Source organism: Mus caroli, unplaced genomic scaffold (assembly GCF_978045245.1).
Source record: "Mus caroli unplaced genomic scaffold, Mus_caroli_1 scaffold_16, whole genome shotgun sequence".
In the NCBI taxonomy this organism is placed as follows: domain Eukaryota; kingdom Metazoa; phylum Chordata; class Mammalia; order Rodentia; family Muridae; genus Mus; species Mus caroli.
In genome coordinates this window covers 37,240,449-37,257,497 of record NW_028227271.1, presented here as the reverse complement: position 1 = coordinate 37,257,497, position 17,049 = coordinate 37,240,449, and the positions used below count along the sequence as shown (strand labels likewise).

General features: G+C 45.0%; 1 protein-coding gene across 1 annotated transcript in view; it reads left to right on the top strand.

The window, feature by feature from the left end:
• Positions 1-13,533, top strand: part of Tg (thyroglobulin) — a 180,168-nt gene extending 166,635 nt beyond the window's left edge. The window contains 4 exon segments of the mRNA XM_021183215.2: positions 708-815; positions 8,540-8,674; positions 10,910-11,097; positions 13,385-13,533. Coding sequence (XP_021038874.2) covers positions 708-815; positions 8,540-8,674; positions 10,910-11,097; positions 13,385-13,503 — 550 coding nt within the window. The 3' untranslated portion in view covers positions 13,504-13,533.
• The last annotated feature ends 3,516 nt before the right edge of the window (positions 13,534-17,049 follow it).

The following is a 17,049-nucleotide window of genomic DNA, read 5'->3' as shown; positions in this document are numbered from 1 at the left end:
TGTGAAGCATTCCTTGATCTCACCCCAGGAAAGTTAAAGACTTATGCCTTCAGGCTCCTCTGTCCCTAGCACTCCCTCTTATAGCACTGTAAAGAATGGGATGCCACACACCATCCTCCTTTCCCTGTGATAATTAACTCACTGAAACCAAACACAAGTTTCCTTTTAATGACTGTTCATGTGTGTATGCAGGTACATGTGTGAGTGGACATGTATGTGCATGTATGCATATGCATGTGGAGGCCAAATGACAGCCTTAGGTGTCATCTTAAGGAATATCACCCACCTCCTTTGAAAGAGGATCCTCTCTGGTCTAGAGCTCACCAATTAGGCCAGGCAAGCTAGCTAGCTAGCCCTAGGGATCCTGCTGTCTCTATCTCCCTGGGCTTTCTAGCATATTTTGCTGGCAAACCTTTATTGTTTTGATGTTGATGTTCTGGAAAGAAGTTAAAACCTTACATGGGACTCTTGACATATGAGATATATCACCACTGTCATGTTGCAGACTGTGGACTGCCATAAACCAGAGCTACACATCTATAAGTGTGGCCAGTGGAGAGCTGGAGAGGGAGTTCCCCTGCAGGGATGAGCAGATCTTTGGGGTGAAAAGCCTTGTGGGTGATAACTGCCTATGGGAAACCCTTGCCTGGCGTACCCCTCCCCCCAGAGCTATGTAACTAAATTTTCTTCTCTGTTCTTTCCCCCAGGGACTACTTTATCATCTGTCCCATGGTCAACATGGCCAGCCTCTGGGCAAGGAGAACCCGTGGAAATGTCTTCATGTACCATGTCCCCGAAAGCTATGGCCATGGCAGGTAAGGGGATCATGTAGCTATGGTAAGTGTAGGCGAAGAAAGCTGTTTGCAAGGGTCCCTGTAACCACTGCAATCCACAAAGAAGAGAAAGAAGGCTGGACAAGGCACAAGCTGTTTCTCTGTGATGTGAATTAGGGCTTGACTATGTTTTGCCTTGGTTTGATCATCTGCAAATGAGGCAGCAGTAATGGGTACTTTACTCCATGGTGTCGCTGCCTAGAAAATGAAGTACAAAGTATATGAAGGTCTGTTCACCATGGAGAATTTGGAGCTCTAACTTCAGTTACTCCTTTGTCACCCTAGGCATAGAGATAGCCTTTTCCTTTGCTAGTATCCTACATGTTTGTGTCTCTAAGAACTAAGCACATAACAAATTACTTTCCATAGTAGGAAATGTATGTTTGTTATTTGTTTGTTTATTTTGGTTTTATATTTTCTTAAACTCTGTAGTTCAGGCTAGCCTAGAACTCACTATATAGACAAGGCTGGCCTTGGATTCTCATCAATACTCCTGCTTCGGCCTCTCAAGTACTAGGATAGAAGCAGGCATGAGCTGTCAAGTCCATCTGAAAGGTTTCTGTTTAGCCCAATTTGTCTATCATCCTTACTTGCAGAAGAGGTCTAAGCACCTGGTAATAAAATCCTCAGGCACAACAAGAGCATCAAAATAGGAGAAAGACATGAAAGGCACAGTAGGAAAAAACTGATGGAAAGAAGCAATCAGCTGCAGTAAAGATGCAAGGAGGAAAGATGAGGCCATGGATGTAAGGGTTTGGATGGAGGTCTGTGTGGCTCAGGCTCTACTTCTGCCATCTCTACATGTGGAAAGCCCATTCCATCAGGAAATGAGATGTCTACATTAAATGGCATTGGAATAGTAACTTTACACAGAATCCCTTGGGTAAGATGACCTTGAAAGGTGAGGCACACTGGTGTCAGCCTTAGAGTCTTTGGAGAATGGGGTCCCACAGACTTATGGTCCTTCACCCAGTGAGACCAAAGCAGTAGTGTGCCCAAACAGGTGGCTTGATTTTCACAGCACTCCATGGATACACATGGAATGCTTGTGAGGGTAACAGGTTGAAGCAGTGTCCCTGTTTTATAGATAGAGGGTATCTCGATCCAATCAGGCTGCTACAAAAAAGCACAACAGTTGTGGAGGATGAAGTCCAGATTTAAGACACCAGCACCCCCCCCTGTCTATTGAGAAGTGATCCCCCTGCCTCACAGAAGGTACCTTACACAGGAAGGTGAATGAGCTTCCTGAGGCCTTGATAATTCTATTCATACTAACCATGGAAATTAGTCCCTAAAAGCTCAACTCTTAAGACCAACACACTTGGGATTAGTCTTAAACTTGTGAGTCCTGGGAGATTGCAGACACCTCTGCCAGTGACTCTGAGTTTCAAGGGGTTCAATGTGTTCTCCCCTATTTCCAAGATGAGCAGCTGGGCCAGTGCATAGCAGTAGCTGTGTTTGCCCCTCCCAAACAAGAGATTGGCTTCTACTAGACCACGTGGTCTGTCTTCTTAGAGCTATTTATAGTCTCACCATACCCAGTCTTAGAGACAAACAGTGGCCTGGGGTTGAAGGAGGCTAAGTAGCCCACTGTAGCTCTAATGGAGGCACATGGAAGGAATGTTGATGGCACTTGGGAACGTGGACATAGTAGATGTAGTCACTGTGCCCTGGAAGCCAGTCCCAGAACATGTTCCCTAGAATCAGCTTTGGCTGAGCCTTGCGGTGCCAGGCATTGGATTCAGGCTCTCTGACCAGAATTTGCCTTCTTCTCATGAAGTAGAGAGGCAATAGAAGGGTGTGGGCCCCCACACCAAGGAGCCTTAAGAAGCTTGTACCTTTAGTATTTACAGTAGCAGAGAGAGGGTAGAAGGGGATACACAATGCAGCAAAGAGAGAGAATGAGGCACACAATGCAGCAAACAAAGGAAAATACTAGCGTGCACACAGTTCTAGAAGAGCATCAAGAGTGTGGACTCTGTGTTAGTTTCAGAGGGGCCACAGGCTGCATGGCCTTGGAACAGCAGAAATGTATTGTCCCTTGTTTGGGAGGTCTAAAAGCTCAAGTGCAGATGTCAGCAGGGCTGAAATCCTCCACAGGTTTGGAAAGGGTATGCCTGGTCTTTCTAGTTCCTGGTTGCCTCAGGGACTGCTTACCAGCAAAATGCAGTCTTCTTTTTGTTTCTCATCACTTAGTAACCCTGTGTGTGTTTGTCCATGTGTCCAAATCCCCCTTCTTGTAATGACATCATTCCTGTTTGCTCAGAGTGCATCCTAACAACCTCAGGTTAACTCAGTCTAAAGAAAGATTCTCCTGAAACATGGCCCCATTCTGAAGTACTGAGGTGAGAATTGCAATGTCTCTGCTGGAAGGGATACTCCAAGAGCATTGACTTCCCATAGATCATAGAGTTCTGTACTGGAGGCTTCTGGTATCAAGGGTCTGAACTGGATAGTCCTTCAGGGAAGGACTCAACTGCACCCTCTGTATCCCAGGTTGGCTATAGCTTCTTTCTGCTGATTGACCTCTGTCTGTCTCACTGAGGACTTACAGACAGGTCTCTTGTGATGATCATGGGAACTTCCATGCTTGGCCAGATTCTAAAAGGTCCTCATGGCTCTAAATACCTCAGTCTAAGACTCTGTGTTCAAGGGAGGACTTGATAGGTGCTCCCAACACTGACTGAAGCCAGAAGCCAAGCTGCTGCTCATGACAAGAGGGATACAAGCCTGCATTTCTAGTATATAGGCTGGTTCTGTTGTTTGGAGAAAATAAGTGGTGAGTCTGGAGGACAGCCTACCCTGGGATCCATGGAACTTGGGTACCAGACCCCAGTGAGTTCAGTATTAGGTGGGCTCTCTCTTGGTCTACCCACAGTCTGAACTTTGTAATCCTCAATGCTGTCCCATCATTTCGAGAGGAAAGACACTGAGGCATCTGAGGTAAGGTGGCTACACACCACAGAAGCTTTTAGTGCCTGAGTGACAGGCAGGGACTCCAGATTCTACTTAGAAACATGCCTTTGTCTCTTATCAGCTACCTGAGACAAGTCACATGGGCTCCTTGGTGACTCAGTTTCTTCATCTGAACAAGGCACACAGGAACAGAGCCTTTCTCAGGGCCACTTAGTAATAGGTGTGTGTATAGACCAGGTCCTGGATAACTTTAGACCACAGGATCCCCACTGTTCTTAGCTATCAGAACACATTCTTGACAACCTCCATGATCCCCTGTCATGACAGTCACAATGTGGAACCATCAGTGGAGTAGTCACTACAGTTACTGAGCAGATCAACAAAAGGACACCATATTACTGGCAAGCTTTCTTTCTCTTTTTTCTGCTGCAAATCTCTCTCTCTCTCTCTCTCTCTCTCTCTGTGTGTGTGTGTGTGTGTGTGTGTGTATGTGTGTGTGTGTGTGTGTGTGTGTGTGTGTGAGAGAGAGAGAGAACTATCTTCTTTCTCTCTCAACCCCTCCCTTTATCTTTGCCCCTCTCTCTCCATTTCCTTCCCTCCTCTCTGTCTGCCCTGGAGCTGTCTCTTTTCTCATTTTATTTCTGGCTTTGATCTACACCCGTGTGTGTGTGTGTGTGTGTGTGTGTGTGTGTGTGTGTGTGTGTGTGTGTTGCATTCCCTGCCGTCTGTCTCATGCCTCTGTTGAGTTAGCACACAGAAGCTTTCCTGGCAAGTGTATTAAGCAGACACCATGCCACCCCTTCCTTATAGAGCACTGCTCAGATGTCACAAAATGACAGTGTGACACTCTTATGCCTACCACATCATGGATAAGCTGTCCTTCCTGCTGAGGGCAGGAGAATTGTACTGTTAGGGCAAGGGCAGAGAATTCAAAACCCTCAGAGTGATAAAAATGCCTCCTATCCAGAGTCAAAGATCAAAAGACATCTCTTAGGCCTTTATTTTGCCAGCACAGAATCAAAAGCCCAGGGAAGTGACTGGAAGAGTTCTTGTCACACAACCAGCAGCCTGGACCCTTACCCATCTTCAAGGTCTCTTCTGTTCTCTTTCAACTGCATCCACTTCAGCCAAAACTAGTATGCATAGGTCTATACTATGCTAAGTCTATACTAGCTGTACAGCCTTGAACAACTCACTTAGCTTTTCTGGGCATCCTGGGAATACCTGTCCCACAAAGATGCTGAGAGGATAATGGAGACAGGACCTATGAAAAATTTGTTCTAAGGCTTTATATGTTCTGACAATGGGTATGCATACAGAGAGAGAGAGAGAGAGAGAGAGAGCAGATTTTGAATGCCAAGGCTGTAGATTGAGGCATATTCACCATGGCTTTCATGCTGTCTCTTCCTCTTTTTTGTCTGTTTTACCTGAGCAAGCTCACTTGCATTGATCTTCCCACCTGTGAAGTAGGTGTTATTTTTTTTCCAGTTTATCTTTGGAGTATGAGGACTAAAGATAATATATGTTCAATATCCAGCATCCTGCTGACCTTTAATGTTTGGTAATTAGCATTAGTTTATTTTAAGGAATAAATAAAACTCTGCTAGGAAATAAAGTAAGTAGAAAGACTTGAGAAGGCACCCACATTCCTCTTTAGACACTGCCCAGCTGTGGGAAACAGAACTGTAAATCTCATCCTTGAGATGTTTTGAACATTTCTGGTCTGCATTCTAGACACTTCTGTGCATTCCAGTGGCCCTGCCCATTCCAGATTCAAAATGCAGTCTCTTCAGCTGGCTATGTTGGTGACTTTGCAAGAACTGACAAACCAAAGAAAAAATTATAGGGCTGGATTCTTGAACTTGGTCCATAGACCCAGCCACATCCTGTGTGATCATTAAGATTATCTCTGAGGGTGGATGAAAGCCAGTCACTCCTGGCATTACCCATCCCTTCCCATGATGTTCTGTTCATTCCACAATCCTTTTCAACACTGACATGACAGATACTTGCCTGATACCGGGCAGACAACACAGAGCATGCCCACCAGCAGTATGTGAGTTCAGGTAACTAACTCAGCAGTGCCAGGAGGGAAGAGCACTAAGAGCCCTCAGCAGAGGAGAGGGCCTGATGGAGAGGGAGTAATGCTAGTATAGTAGTGAACAGTGAGTCAATCTGCCTCCCCCACAAAATGGTTGTCAAGTGCCAGGACCTATGTGTCTATGGATAAAGAAGGCTGGAATCTGCAGTGTATTGAAGTTGAGGATACTGGATGGATGGATGGATGGATGGATGGATGGATGGATGGATGGATGGATGGATGGGGAAGATAGACAGGTCTTATCATTTTCATAGGCATCTGTCCAGTGTGACAGAAATATCATCTAACTTGATGTTTTTTTCTTCAAAGACATGTCATCTAGAATGACCTTTCTGTTCACACTTGAAAACATGGCTCACATAATGTAACATAGAATAAAATTCCCATTGTCCAATATCATATTGTGGTCAGTTAATCAAAAAGATCCATATGAGGTGAGCTTGTGAGAAGCCATCAGAGCAGCTCAGATCTAAGGTATATATTTTCACTTTGAACCTGTGCACCTGTTTTCACTTCTCTCTCTCTCTCTCTCTCTCTCTCTCTCTCTCTCTCTCTCTCTCTGTTTTTTTTTGTTTTGTTTTTTGTTTTTTGTTTTTTGTTTTTTTTTTGAGACAGGGTTTCTCTGTGTAGTCCTGGCTGTCCTGGAACTCACTCTGTAGCCCAGGCTGGCCTCGAACTCAGAAATCCGCCTGCCTCTGCCTCTGCTTCCCAAGTGCTGGATTAAAGGCATGCACCACCACAATCCCTTCTTGCTCTATCTCAAAGTTAGAGACCTAGGTAGGAAAATGCTGTTTCAGGTCTCCCTCTGAATTTGCTGTAAAACTGTAAGTGTAACATGTCTTCCACAGTTTGATTCCTGAGCTGGGTCTCTTGAAAGTGGATTGTGTACATGATAGTCAGTAAGTTTAATGACCCTCTACAGTAGCTCTCGGCAGATACTGACCTAGTCTGAATGCAGAGAAAGTGTGTGGCCTGGACAGTTCTGCTTTGTATCATTGAATCTTTATGGAAGGAGCCAGATATCCAGCTTAATCCAGCCAATCAGCTAGAAGCTGTGACTGTTCCACCAAAAAGTGTACCATCAGTTCTGCTGGGCTCTGGGGAAGTCAGAAACACTGCTGCACTGTGGGTAATTTCTGAGACACAGTTCCCTACAGGGCACCGTGTCTGTAAGGACTTCCCCTGGGGAATGGATGGGACTGGAGTATGTGTGGTAAAAGGGAAGCTCAGATTTACTGGGCTGCGCAGGAACACATGTGGTCCGTGAGGCCCATGGTGACATCTTGACCCATTCAGCAGGAGAATCTGTGCTTTCTTAGATCAGACTTGACCAAAAAGAGGCACTCACACCCTGGCAGGAGCTGAGTACTTGAAAAGTGTCTCAGAAGGAAGCAAAGAGGCCATGGAAGCAAGACTTCCACTCCTTCCTTTCTCTGGTTTCCTTCAGAGGAAGGTCGATAGTCTGGGGTATGCTTAATGGGTGTCAGGTCAACATGCTTTCTCTCACAGATGGAACGTCAAGATCCCTGTGGTCATAGACTCAGCCCTGAGCCTGTCACATGGTTAGGGTATAGTGGGCCCTTCCCTGTTTAGCCTCCTTACCCTGTCATCAGAAGTATGATGACTTGAGCACACAAACTGTCAGAAATGCCATCACTATCTCCCCTTCACTCCCCTCTTGGCTGGATGAGAGCCCAGCTCAGCCACTTTCCAGCTGAGCCATTGTTTGGAGCTCTTTGTGGACAGCCCCTGATACTGCTTCCTGCTGAGCTGCGTGGGTTGTGGCTCCTGGAAGTGGAGCTCATGTCTGAAGTCAGCAGTGGACAGACCTTCAGTATGACCACACTTTGGCTCCTTGGAAAAGCTTGTGTTGAACAGGGCTGAGTGGTAAAGTCAGAGGTCTCAAGTGAACAAAGCTGGCTTCTCTCCTTACTGGACAGCAGTGTGGTGGCTTTACCTAAGTTCAGGCTTCTTTCCATGGCTCATGTCCATGGTCAAAGACTCTTTGGCTTGGACACAGCCCAAATTCCCCAGCTTTTCCTGATCTGTAATTCTGTACACAGATCTTATCTACTCTCAGGAGCCTGATGCACACCAGCAAGCCTGTCATCTGTGATGCTTTGGATTTTTCTAGAATAGGAAAATGGCTCCTTTTGATTCTCAACAAGGCACATTTGCAGTATGGGTCCAAGGCCTATGGGCATATTGCCTACTAGAGATTCATTTCAGTGACATGTATTTATTGAACATCTACCAAGTGTCAGGTGCTAGGGTGGACTACATAGACAAAAGTTAGCCTTGAGGATATACAATGGTACAACTTACAGATAAAGGGCCAGTGTCCAAGAGAGACTTGAAGCACACCACTTTTTATGATGTTACTCATTAAATAACAAACAAACATCCAATGGAAATATAGGTATTGTTGCTGGAATAGGGTCAAAGCATCATTCTGAAATTTCTCTAGGTCATCATTTCTCATCAACAGGTGGACCTCAGCCACCACATGTGCCATAGGTCTGCCCAGACCAGGTTGTCCCCTAGATATAGGCCAAGTGGGATGTCACACTAAACAGGAATCCTACACATGGTATGAAGTGTGAGGAGTCTGCTTTAGTTGGAGGACTGTTAGGTTTTGGCTTGTGGTTATCACCTCATACCTCTTGCCTCTCTTTCCCTGTTTCTTCAGCCTAGAATTGCTGGCAGATGTTCAATATGCATTTGGACTGCCCTTCTACTCTGCCTACCAGGGCCAGTTCTCAACGGAGGAGCAGAGCCTGTCCCTGAAAGTCATGCAGTATTTCTCCAACTTCATCAGATCAGGGTATGTGGCCCACTGCTCTCCTGAACCCTATCACGTGTTCCCTCCTATTCCTATCCCTGAATACAAAGGTCACATTTTTTTTAACCAGTCACCTCACCTTGGCCACAAAAGCTGCCATTCTCTGCTACCTTTTCCTTGTCTTAGCCTCCCTGTTTCTAACCAAACAATGTGTAGATAAATCATAAAGAAAGCTTCCCGCTTGGGTCTTTCCTTGCTCAGACACACTGGTGGCATTAGGCCAAGGTTTGTTTTAGCCTTTGCACTGTTACTTGGGGCCAGCTAAGTTATGTGTATGTGTGTATTCTGTAGGACGACTGACAGTGTTGCTGGACTCTGACCACTGAATACCAACAGTTTCTATGCTGTTTACTTTACAAACAAAACTAAAGTACCTGGTAAACAGCTTATAGAAGGCAAGGCTTATTTGAGGTCCTAGTTCCAAATGGTTTATCCTTGGTTGCTTTCCATAATGGACAGTAGTACATCAGGGCAGCAGGTGTATGAGAAGAGATTCATTACCTCACGGGAGACAGGAAAGAGAGAGAAGGGGGGGTCAGGAGGTACAAACCACATAATCCTTACCGAGTCCATTCCCACTGAGCGACTTCTGCCATGATGCTTCACCTCCTGAAGACCCAAAATATTTCATGACACTCCCACCATCTGGGAACCAAGCATTCAGCACATGAACTTGTAGGGAACATTTTATCATTCAAAACTGAACACTTAATCCTGTTATAATTATAAAAATCAAAAATGTCTCTGGCAGCCAGGCATGACAGTATCACCTGTCATCCCAGCCCACAGGCTGATGCAGGAGGACTGGGATTTCCAGGCTACCCTAATCTATATGGGAAGACCCAGTCTCAAAAACTAAAATATTTTTAGAAAGTCTCCAAGTATTGCCCATTGTCTCCAGGAGGAGAGACCAATGGGAGTAAAGCCATTCCATGCCTCATGGATGTCAGCTGTAGTGTTCTGGAACTTGGCATTCTGGAACTCCTCTAGCTCCCACCTCCTCCCCAACAGCCTCTGACCCAGTCCCGTAATATGCCAATATGAGGTTCTCCCCAACTTGTGGTAGTTTCTCTACTTCCTTGATCTCTTTGTATTTTCTAGAACTCTTTTAGTTCCTCAGGGAAGAGAGAACCATCCTGACATAGCTACAAGTTAATAACAACCTCCCACGGTAAAAGCAAATGTGCTTCAAAGCAGAGCAAATAAAGATTTATGAAGTTTGCTGTGGACATTGAAGGGAAAGGGACATTTCTTCTTGTTAGTGTTTTAAAAACTGTTTTCCTAAGGGAGGAGCAATCATACCAGACTGTCAGGCCATTCAGATGAGCTAAGAGCAGTTACTCTGGAAAGTGGGCAATCTGAGCCAAGGCAGGTGGTGAGGATGCACTCTTGCTATGAGGGTGAGGGCTAGTGGGATGGGGCATCAGCTTTAGTGAGTAAAATGAACCATAATGAAGGCATCTGGAATACAGAGATAGCATAATGTCCTTAAGACACTTCAGGAAAAGTGAGCCAACAATGGACATAATGAATTCCCATCCTTATTGGAAGCAGAGAAACTGCCACTTTGCTAGCTGATATTTGCACCTGGGTTCATGAAGCCTAAAGGAAGGCACTCACTTTTCCCTGGAGAGCTTCATGGGAAGGTTGCTTTGAGGGGAAATGGCAGTTTTCTCCCCATGATTAGAGAGTGATTCATGTTTTATATTCTCAACTCTGCTCTGAGATTCTGAGGCCAAAGGACTGTTGACAGAACAAACTGCCATGGAGTCTTATGGCCTGAAGATAAATCTGCTGTTCTGATTTCTCTGGGAGGCTATGTTACCTCCTTCATGGGACCTTAGTGTAAGAATTGCAAGGTGCCTCTGATGCACCTTCTTATCCAGAGCGTGAATAAGCAAGGGCCTTTAAGAACCTAAGAATGTCACCCAAATCAAAGGATACCAGAGTAAAAGGGGGTAGCACTAAGCATTCAGAAAGATAGGGCCACATTAGCTTCTGAGTAGTGCCAGTGAGTCGTGAATTGGATATGACCTGTTAGTGGGGATTTCAGAGAGTTTTTGTGGCCCAGTGCTTTATAATACCCAGCTAAACTTCCCACTGGAAGCTGGACCAATGAGTTCCCATCTGGAACTCAAAGTTGGATGATTTGCCCTTGAAGACCAGATGACATGATAAGTATTTAAAAGAAAGATGTTTTTCTTCTCATTTCCCTAGAAATCCTAACTACCCACATGAGTTCTCAAGGAAGGCAGCTGAGTTTGCCACACCTTGGCCAGACTTTATTCCTGGAGCTGGAGGAGAGAGCTACAAGGAGCTCAGCGCCCAGCTTCCCAATCGGCAGGGCCTCAAACAAGCTGACTGCTCCTTCTGGTCCAAGTACATCCAGACTCTGAAGGATGCAGGTAGTAGTGCCCTGGGGACAAGAATTTGGGAGTGGTGTTGGATCCAGAACCTACTGATTAGCTTTGTGTTGGCTTACACTGTGTATATGGAGGCCACCAGGGCACTGGGTACTGGAGGCATAGCCCCTTTTCATAGTCCAAGGCTTTTTTGCTGCCAAAAGCCTACTGTTATGATGTGAGGCCATGCATGAGGAGGAAGAGTGAGGCTCAAGGAAAGGACATTGAACAGGATGGAGGGGCAAGTGAAAGTTGAGTGATGAATGTCAGCCAGCTTCTAGTCAGTAGCACAGGTGCAGAAAGAGAAACGCTTGCAGGGCTGAATGGAAAATCACAGAGAACAGGAAGTAGTGAGGTACAATCCAGCATTCCCACCTCCTGATATTGGGCTTAAAGGATAAAATGAGCCACAGTGAGCCATGGAGAATGTAAAAACAATAGGGCATCCTTAAGAAACTTCCAAGAGACAAAAAAAACCACCAACAGATTGGGAAAGGATCTTCACCTATCCTAAATCAGATAAGGGACTAATATCCAATATATATAAAGAACTCAAGAAGGTGGACTCCAGAAAGTCAAATAACCCCATTAAAAAATGGGGCTCAGAACTGAACAAAGAATTCTCACCTGAGGAATACCGAATGGCAGAGAAACACCTGAAAAAATGTTCAACATCCTTAATCATCAGGGAAATGCAAATCAAAACAACCCTGAGATTCCACCTCACACCAGTCAGAATGGCTAAGATCAAAAATTCAGGTGACAGCAGATGCTGGCGAGGATGTGGAGAAAGAGGAACACTCCTCCATTGTTGGTGGGATTGCAAGCTTGTACAACCACTCTGGAAATCAGTCTGGCGGTTCCTCAGAAAATTGGACATAGTACTACCGGAGGATCCAGCAATACCTCTCCTGGGCATATATCCAAAAGATGTCCCAACCGGTAAAAAGGACACATGCTCCACTATGTTCATAGCAGCCCTATTTATAATAGCCAGAAGCTGGAAAGAACCCAGATGTCCCTCAACAGAGGAATGGATACAGAAATTATGGTACATTTACACAATGGAGTACTACTCAGCTATTAAAAAGAATGAATTTATGAAATTCCTAGCCAAATGGATGGACCTGGAGGGCATCATCTTGAGTGAAGTAACACAATCAAAAAAGAACTCACACAATATGTATTCACTGATAAGTGGATATTAGCCCAAAACTTAGGATACCCAAGATATAAGATACAATTTGCTAAATGCATGAAACTCAAGAAGAATGAAGACCAAAGTGTGGACACTGTGCACCTTCTTAGAATTGGGAACAAAACACCCAGGGAAGGAGTTACAGAGAAAAAGTTCGTAGCTGTGATGAAAGGATGGACCATTTAGAGACTGCCGTATCCAGGGATCCATCCCATAATCAGCTTCTAAACGCTGACACCATTGCATACACTAGCAAGATTTTGCTGAAAGGACCCAAATATAGCTGTCTCTTGTGAGACGATGCCGGGGCCTAGCAAACACAGGAGTGGATGTTCACAGTCAGCTATTGGATGTATCACAGGGCTCCCAATGGAGAAGCTAGAGAAAGTACCCAAGGAGCTAAAGGGATCTGCAACCCTATTGTTGGAACAACATGATGTACTAACCAGAACCCCGGAGCTCTTGTCTCTAGCTGCATATGTATCGAAAGATGGCCTAGTCGGCCATCAATGGAAAGAGAGGCCCATTGGACTTGCAAACTTTATATGCCCCAATATAGGGGAATGCCAGGGCCAAAAGAATGGGAATGGGTGGGTAGGGAAGTGGGGGGCGCTATGGGGGACTTTTGGGATAGCATTGGAAATGTAATTGAGGAAAATATGTAATAAAAATATTAAAAATCAAAAAAAAAAGAAACTTCCAAGAGAATAAGGGAAAAAATGACGCAACCCAGTGAATGTCTTTCCTCCTTCCTGTCACTGGAGTGGATGGCTGTGCCCAAGGGCCTGAAGGGTTCCCAGAGGAGAGATGATTTGTGGAAGGGTCTAGAATGACAGTTCATCAGGCAGAGAGGGAAAGACAGTATATCAGAGAAGAGACTTTTCTCTGAAGTGTTTAGACTATCAACTCTACTTTTAGGATCAAGACCAAGTAAGTGCCTTGACATCCACAAGTATTGCTATACCCTTAGCATATCCCTGCATCCTGGGAATGAATCTGATATCTCTGGGGAAATGCTAGGGAATGAGTTTGGGCCTTTGACTCTTACCAAAGGATCAGTTCTTGACCAACTTGCCCTCCGTTCTGTTTCAGATGAAGCCAAGAATGCACAGTTAACCAAGAGTGAAGAGGAGGACTTGGAAGTTGGGCCTGGATTAGAAGAAGACCTCTCAGGCTCACTGGAGCCTGTCCCCAAGAGCTACAGCAAATGACCAACCCTGAGACCTCCCACCTTCCCTACCAATTCCATCCTAAACTGCCTGTCATGGTGATTTTACTATATACAGCAACCATTTGCTTTCAATAAAGTATGTGCATACAACAAAGCACTGATTATTCTGTGATGTGACTTCAAAGCATTTCTTGGTGACACCACACCAGGTGCCAATGTAAATCTTCTTGACATTTAGATCCCAGGTTACTGGATTGTCATCAGCGAGAAAGCTAGGTTTCTGAGAGAGACAGTCAGGCGAATAGAAAACTGTGCCACAGAAAATGAGGTTCTATCAAAGGCACGAACTCCACAGACAGTCGCATCTAAGGAAAGGCAAGTTCCACAATGCAAACAGGAGAAAAACTAGGTCTAGGGTAGCAGTATAGCAAGAGACAAGATCTGAGCCTATATGTGATAGTAAAGATGGTAGACACTCTCTCTCTCTCTCTCTCTCTCTCTCTCTCTCTCTCTCTCTCTCTCACACACACACACACACACACACACACACACACACACACACACACACACACCCACAGGCTAAGTTGGAACAGGTGGAATTCGTTAGCACTCTCTGTCATTTACATGGCACTTCATAAAATGTGTTTACACCCGTCATCTCACTTGAGTTGAGATCAAACTCAGTGATGCTTTGTAGATTGGATGGGGCTCAGCAAGGCTAGGGGAGTGTTTGGATTCATAAATGAATAGGGGAGGGAGATGGAGTATAACTAGTCCCCTGCCTTAAGTGGGACTCTGAAGCAGACAGCCCAACATGTTTAAATGGCTTAGGGCAAGTCCTTTGGCTAAATGGCTTCTAGCCTTGGCTTTTGTTAGACTTAACTGAGGACTTTTGCAATCCCAGGTACCCTCATCATACCAGGACCATATCAGGGATGAATTACATAATTTTTAGGGGGTAGGCCCAGACATTCAGGGACATCAGTGTACCCGGGAGTGTCACTCTCTCACTCTCACTGGCCTTTGGTTTCTTTGTCTGCACAATGAGTTACCAGAATACTTGTCACTTCAGATGTCAAAGAACAAAAACAAAAGCTGAATCCTAAGAACTGTGTATTATTCAGAAGCCAGCAAACTGAGGAGACAGTGGACTAACGTCATAAAAATTGGTCTTCTCTCATTTCCATCCAGCAGGTTGTATAGGGAAAAGGGAGAACTGGGAACAAAGGTAACTGATTGCTCTAGAGCTCAGTCACCCTCCTTCAGGTGGTGAGCCACATCCCTGAGACTGCAGATGCCTATGTCTCCCTTGATGCTCTCTTCCTATTAGAGATTCATATCCATGTGGGGGTTCAGACACATCTTGAAATGTTCAGTTGGTTTCTGCTGGCATTAGCCTAGTTCTCTCTCAGGGGCATCTGGGCTCAGAGGGAAACTAAAACAAACCCTTAACAGGGAACTGCTAAGCCATGAATAATATGTATATATGAATTCCTTTCTACAACATGAAGTACCCAAGGGAAACTTTCTCTCTGGGGCCTGTGCCTTTGATGGAGGCCTACTTTTTCTGTGCCACTGTCAACTGTTTACCTGGCTTTCTTTCCCAGAGAGATGAGACTCCACTTTCTCGAGTACTCAACACAGGTCCCAGTGCAGGATGGGTGTTCTTTATAACAGCAAATATGAAAGTTCTACCAGCAGATACATCAATTACACTTATGGGGTGAACAATATTTACAAAGGTATAAAATGGAAGGACTTTTAATCTCCTCACTACTTTCCATTTGCAATAAGGACTATAGTGTCCCCTCTGAGGCTGTGGCTGCCTGATCCCTGGAACTTAAGGCAGCACGTAGAGTTATAGTTGATAATCAGCCAGCTTTAAATAGTTCAGAATCACTTTTGTGGATCCACTGTCATCATAAGAGTCATTCAAAGTAGGCTGAGAAGGCTAGAGAGGATCTGAGAGAGCACATGGCAAGAACTTGCCTCTAAGCATCTCTAGGTTTTTAAGATGTAGGGAGAGAGATGTGGACCAGGAAATGTGTGCAGCTCCTAGAAAAGGCAAAGGGATGATGATTCTCCACTAGAGCCTCTAGAATGGAGTCCACCCTGATGACAGGGTTTCAGCCCATTGGATAATCATGTTGGGCTTCTCACCCATACAATTATAAACCAATGGACCCAAAAGTTAGTAATAATTGTTATAGCAGCTATCAAAAGCTTATACATCATTAGGCCTGTTCAAATATATATCTCCTCCTGCCCTTGACCAAGCCACAAGCATGGTTAGCTCATTGTTTTCCTGCTAATAAAAAGCCTTCCATAGCATTGCCCTTGGAAAATGGATGGCTCCAATTCTGCCACCTGGTTGGACTGAGGGATGGGCCACAAGGGTGCCACTTTGACGTTGCTAATGAGCCCTGCATGTGTGTAGTGGGCACTGCAGAATGATATCTGCTATTGTGTTCCCATTCTATACAACCTGAGGTAGAAAGCATTCTGCTACAGTAACAATGTCTGCTTGGCAGATTGTCCTGCTAATTGTAGGAACTATTTCATGGGACCAGGGAAGCATGACACAGTGTTTCCAGGTCCTTGATGTTAATAGTAGATTTTGGTACCTCCTATGTGCCAGTCCATGTGAAAAGTAAAGAAGAGAGACTTCAAAAGGCAGGCCATCAAATATCTGTCCCATGATGGCCCTGGAAAAACTTGAACAGCAAGTATACAATAGTCAGGCAGCGCACCACCCAGTACCTGGTCAACCTGTGGGAGCAGTTACAGAGCTAGGACCTCCAGACTCTGCATTCTGCACTTTCTCAGAAACTGATGCCATAGAAGTTGTGTAACCCACCCCTATGAGCAAGAAGACAATACTCAGCAAGGCAGGTGAATATAGGGAAAGGCTTATCAAACTGTTACTCCACTTGACTTGAGCTATGAGCACACCCCTCTCAATGTGCCTAGCAACCTGCCATCAATACAGGTCTCACATTTGCATAGGTACCTGCCTGGGTACCTGCTCTAAACCATGGAAAGAATCCACTCCCCTCCACAATCCCTCCCTGTTACTAGTGGAACACATACTGGAACATATTCCAGGAACTGACCTGGTATGCGCAAGCAATAAGGCAAAGCTATGTCCTCAACTGGTTAGAGAGACCCTCCTGTTCACCATCTTATTATGGAGCATAGTGGATATATATATTACTAAAATCGCATGCATTCTGGAAGGGACATGTTCAGTAAAGAAATTACTTCATGACCTGATCTGCAGAGAGCCACCCAAACTATCTCATCTCTCAGCAACCAAACCCCTGCTCCTCTTCAAACTTCCTTTGAAGTTTCAAAGGAAACTTCAAACTTCATTTGAGACCCATTGTCACTCTTGATAATGTATTTTTGGACCTGTCCCATGGCTTTGCCATTATGCAGTTTCTTACTTCTTTGCAATCTGTGTGTCCATTTATTCCATTCTTAAATAAAAGGCCATGAATCTGGAAATACCCAAGCCAACCCCTGGTCAGCTGAGTGCTGAAGGACTCTCAAACCCTGGTCTTTAGCTGAAATGGTCAGAGGGCAA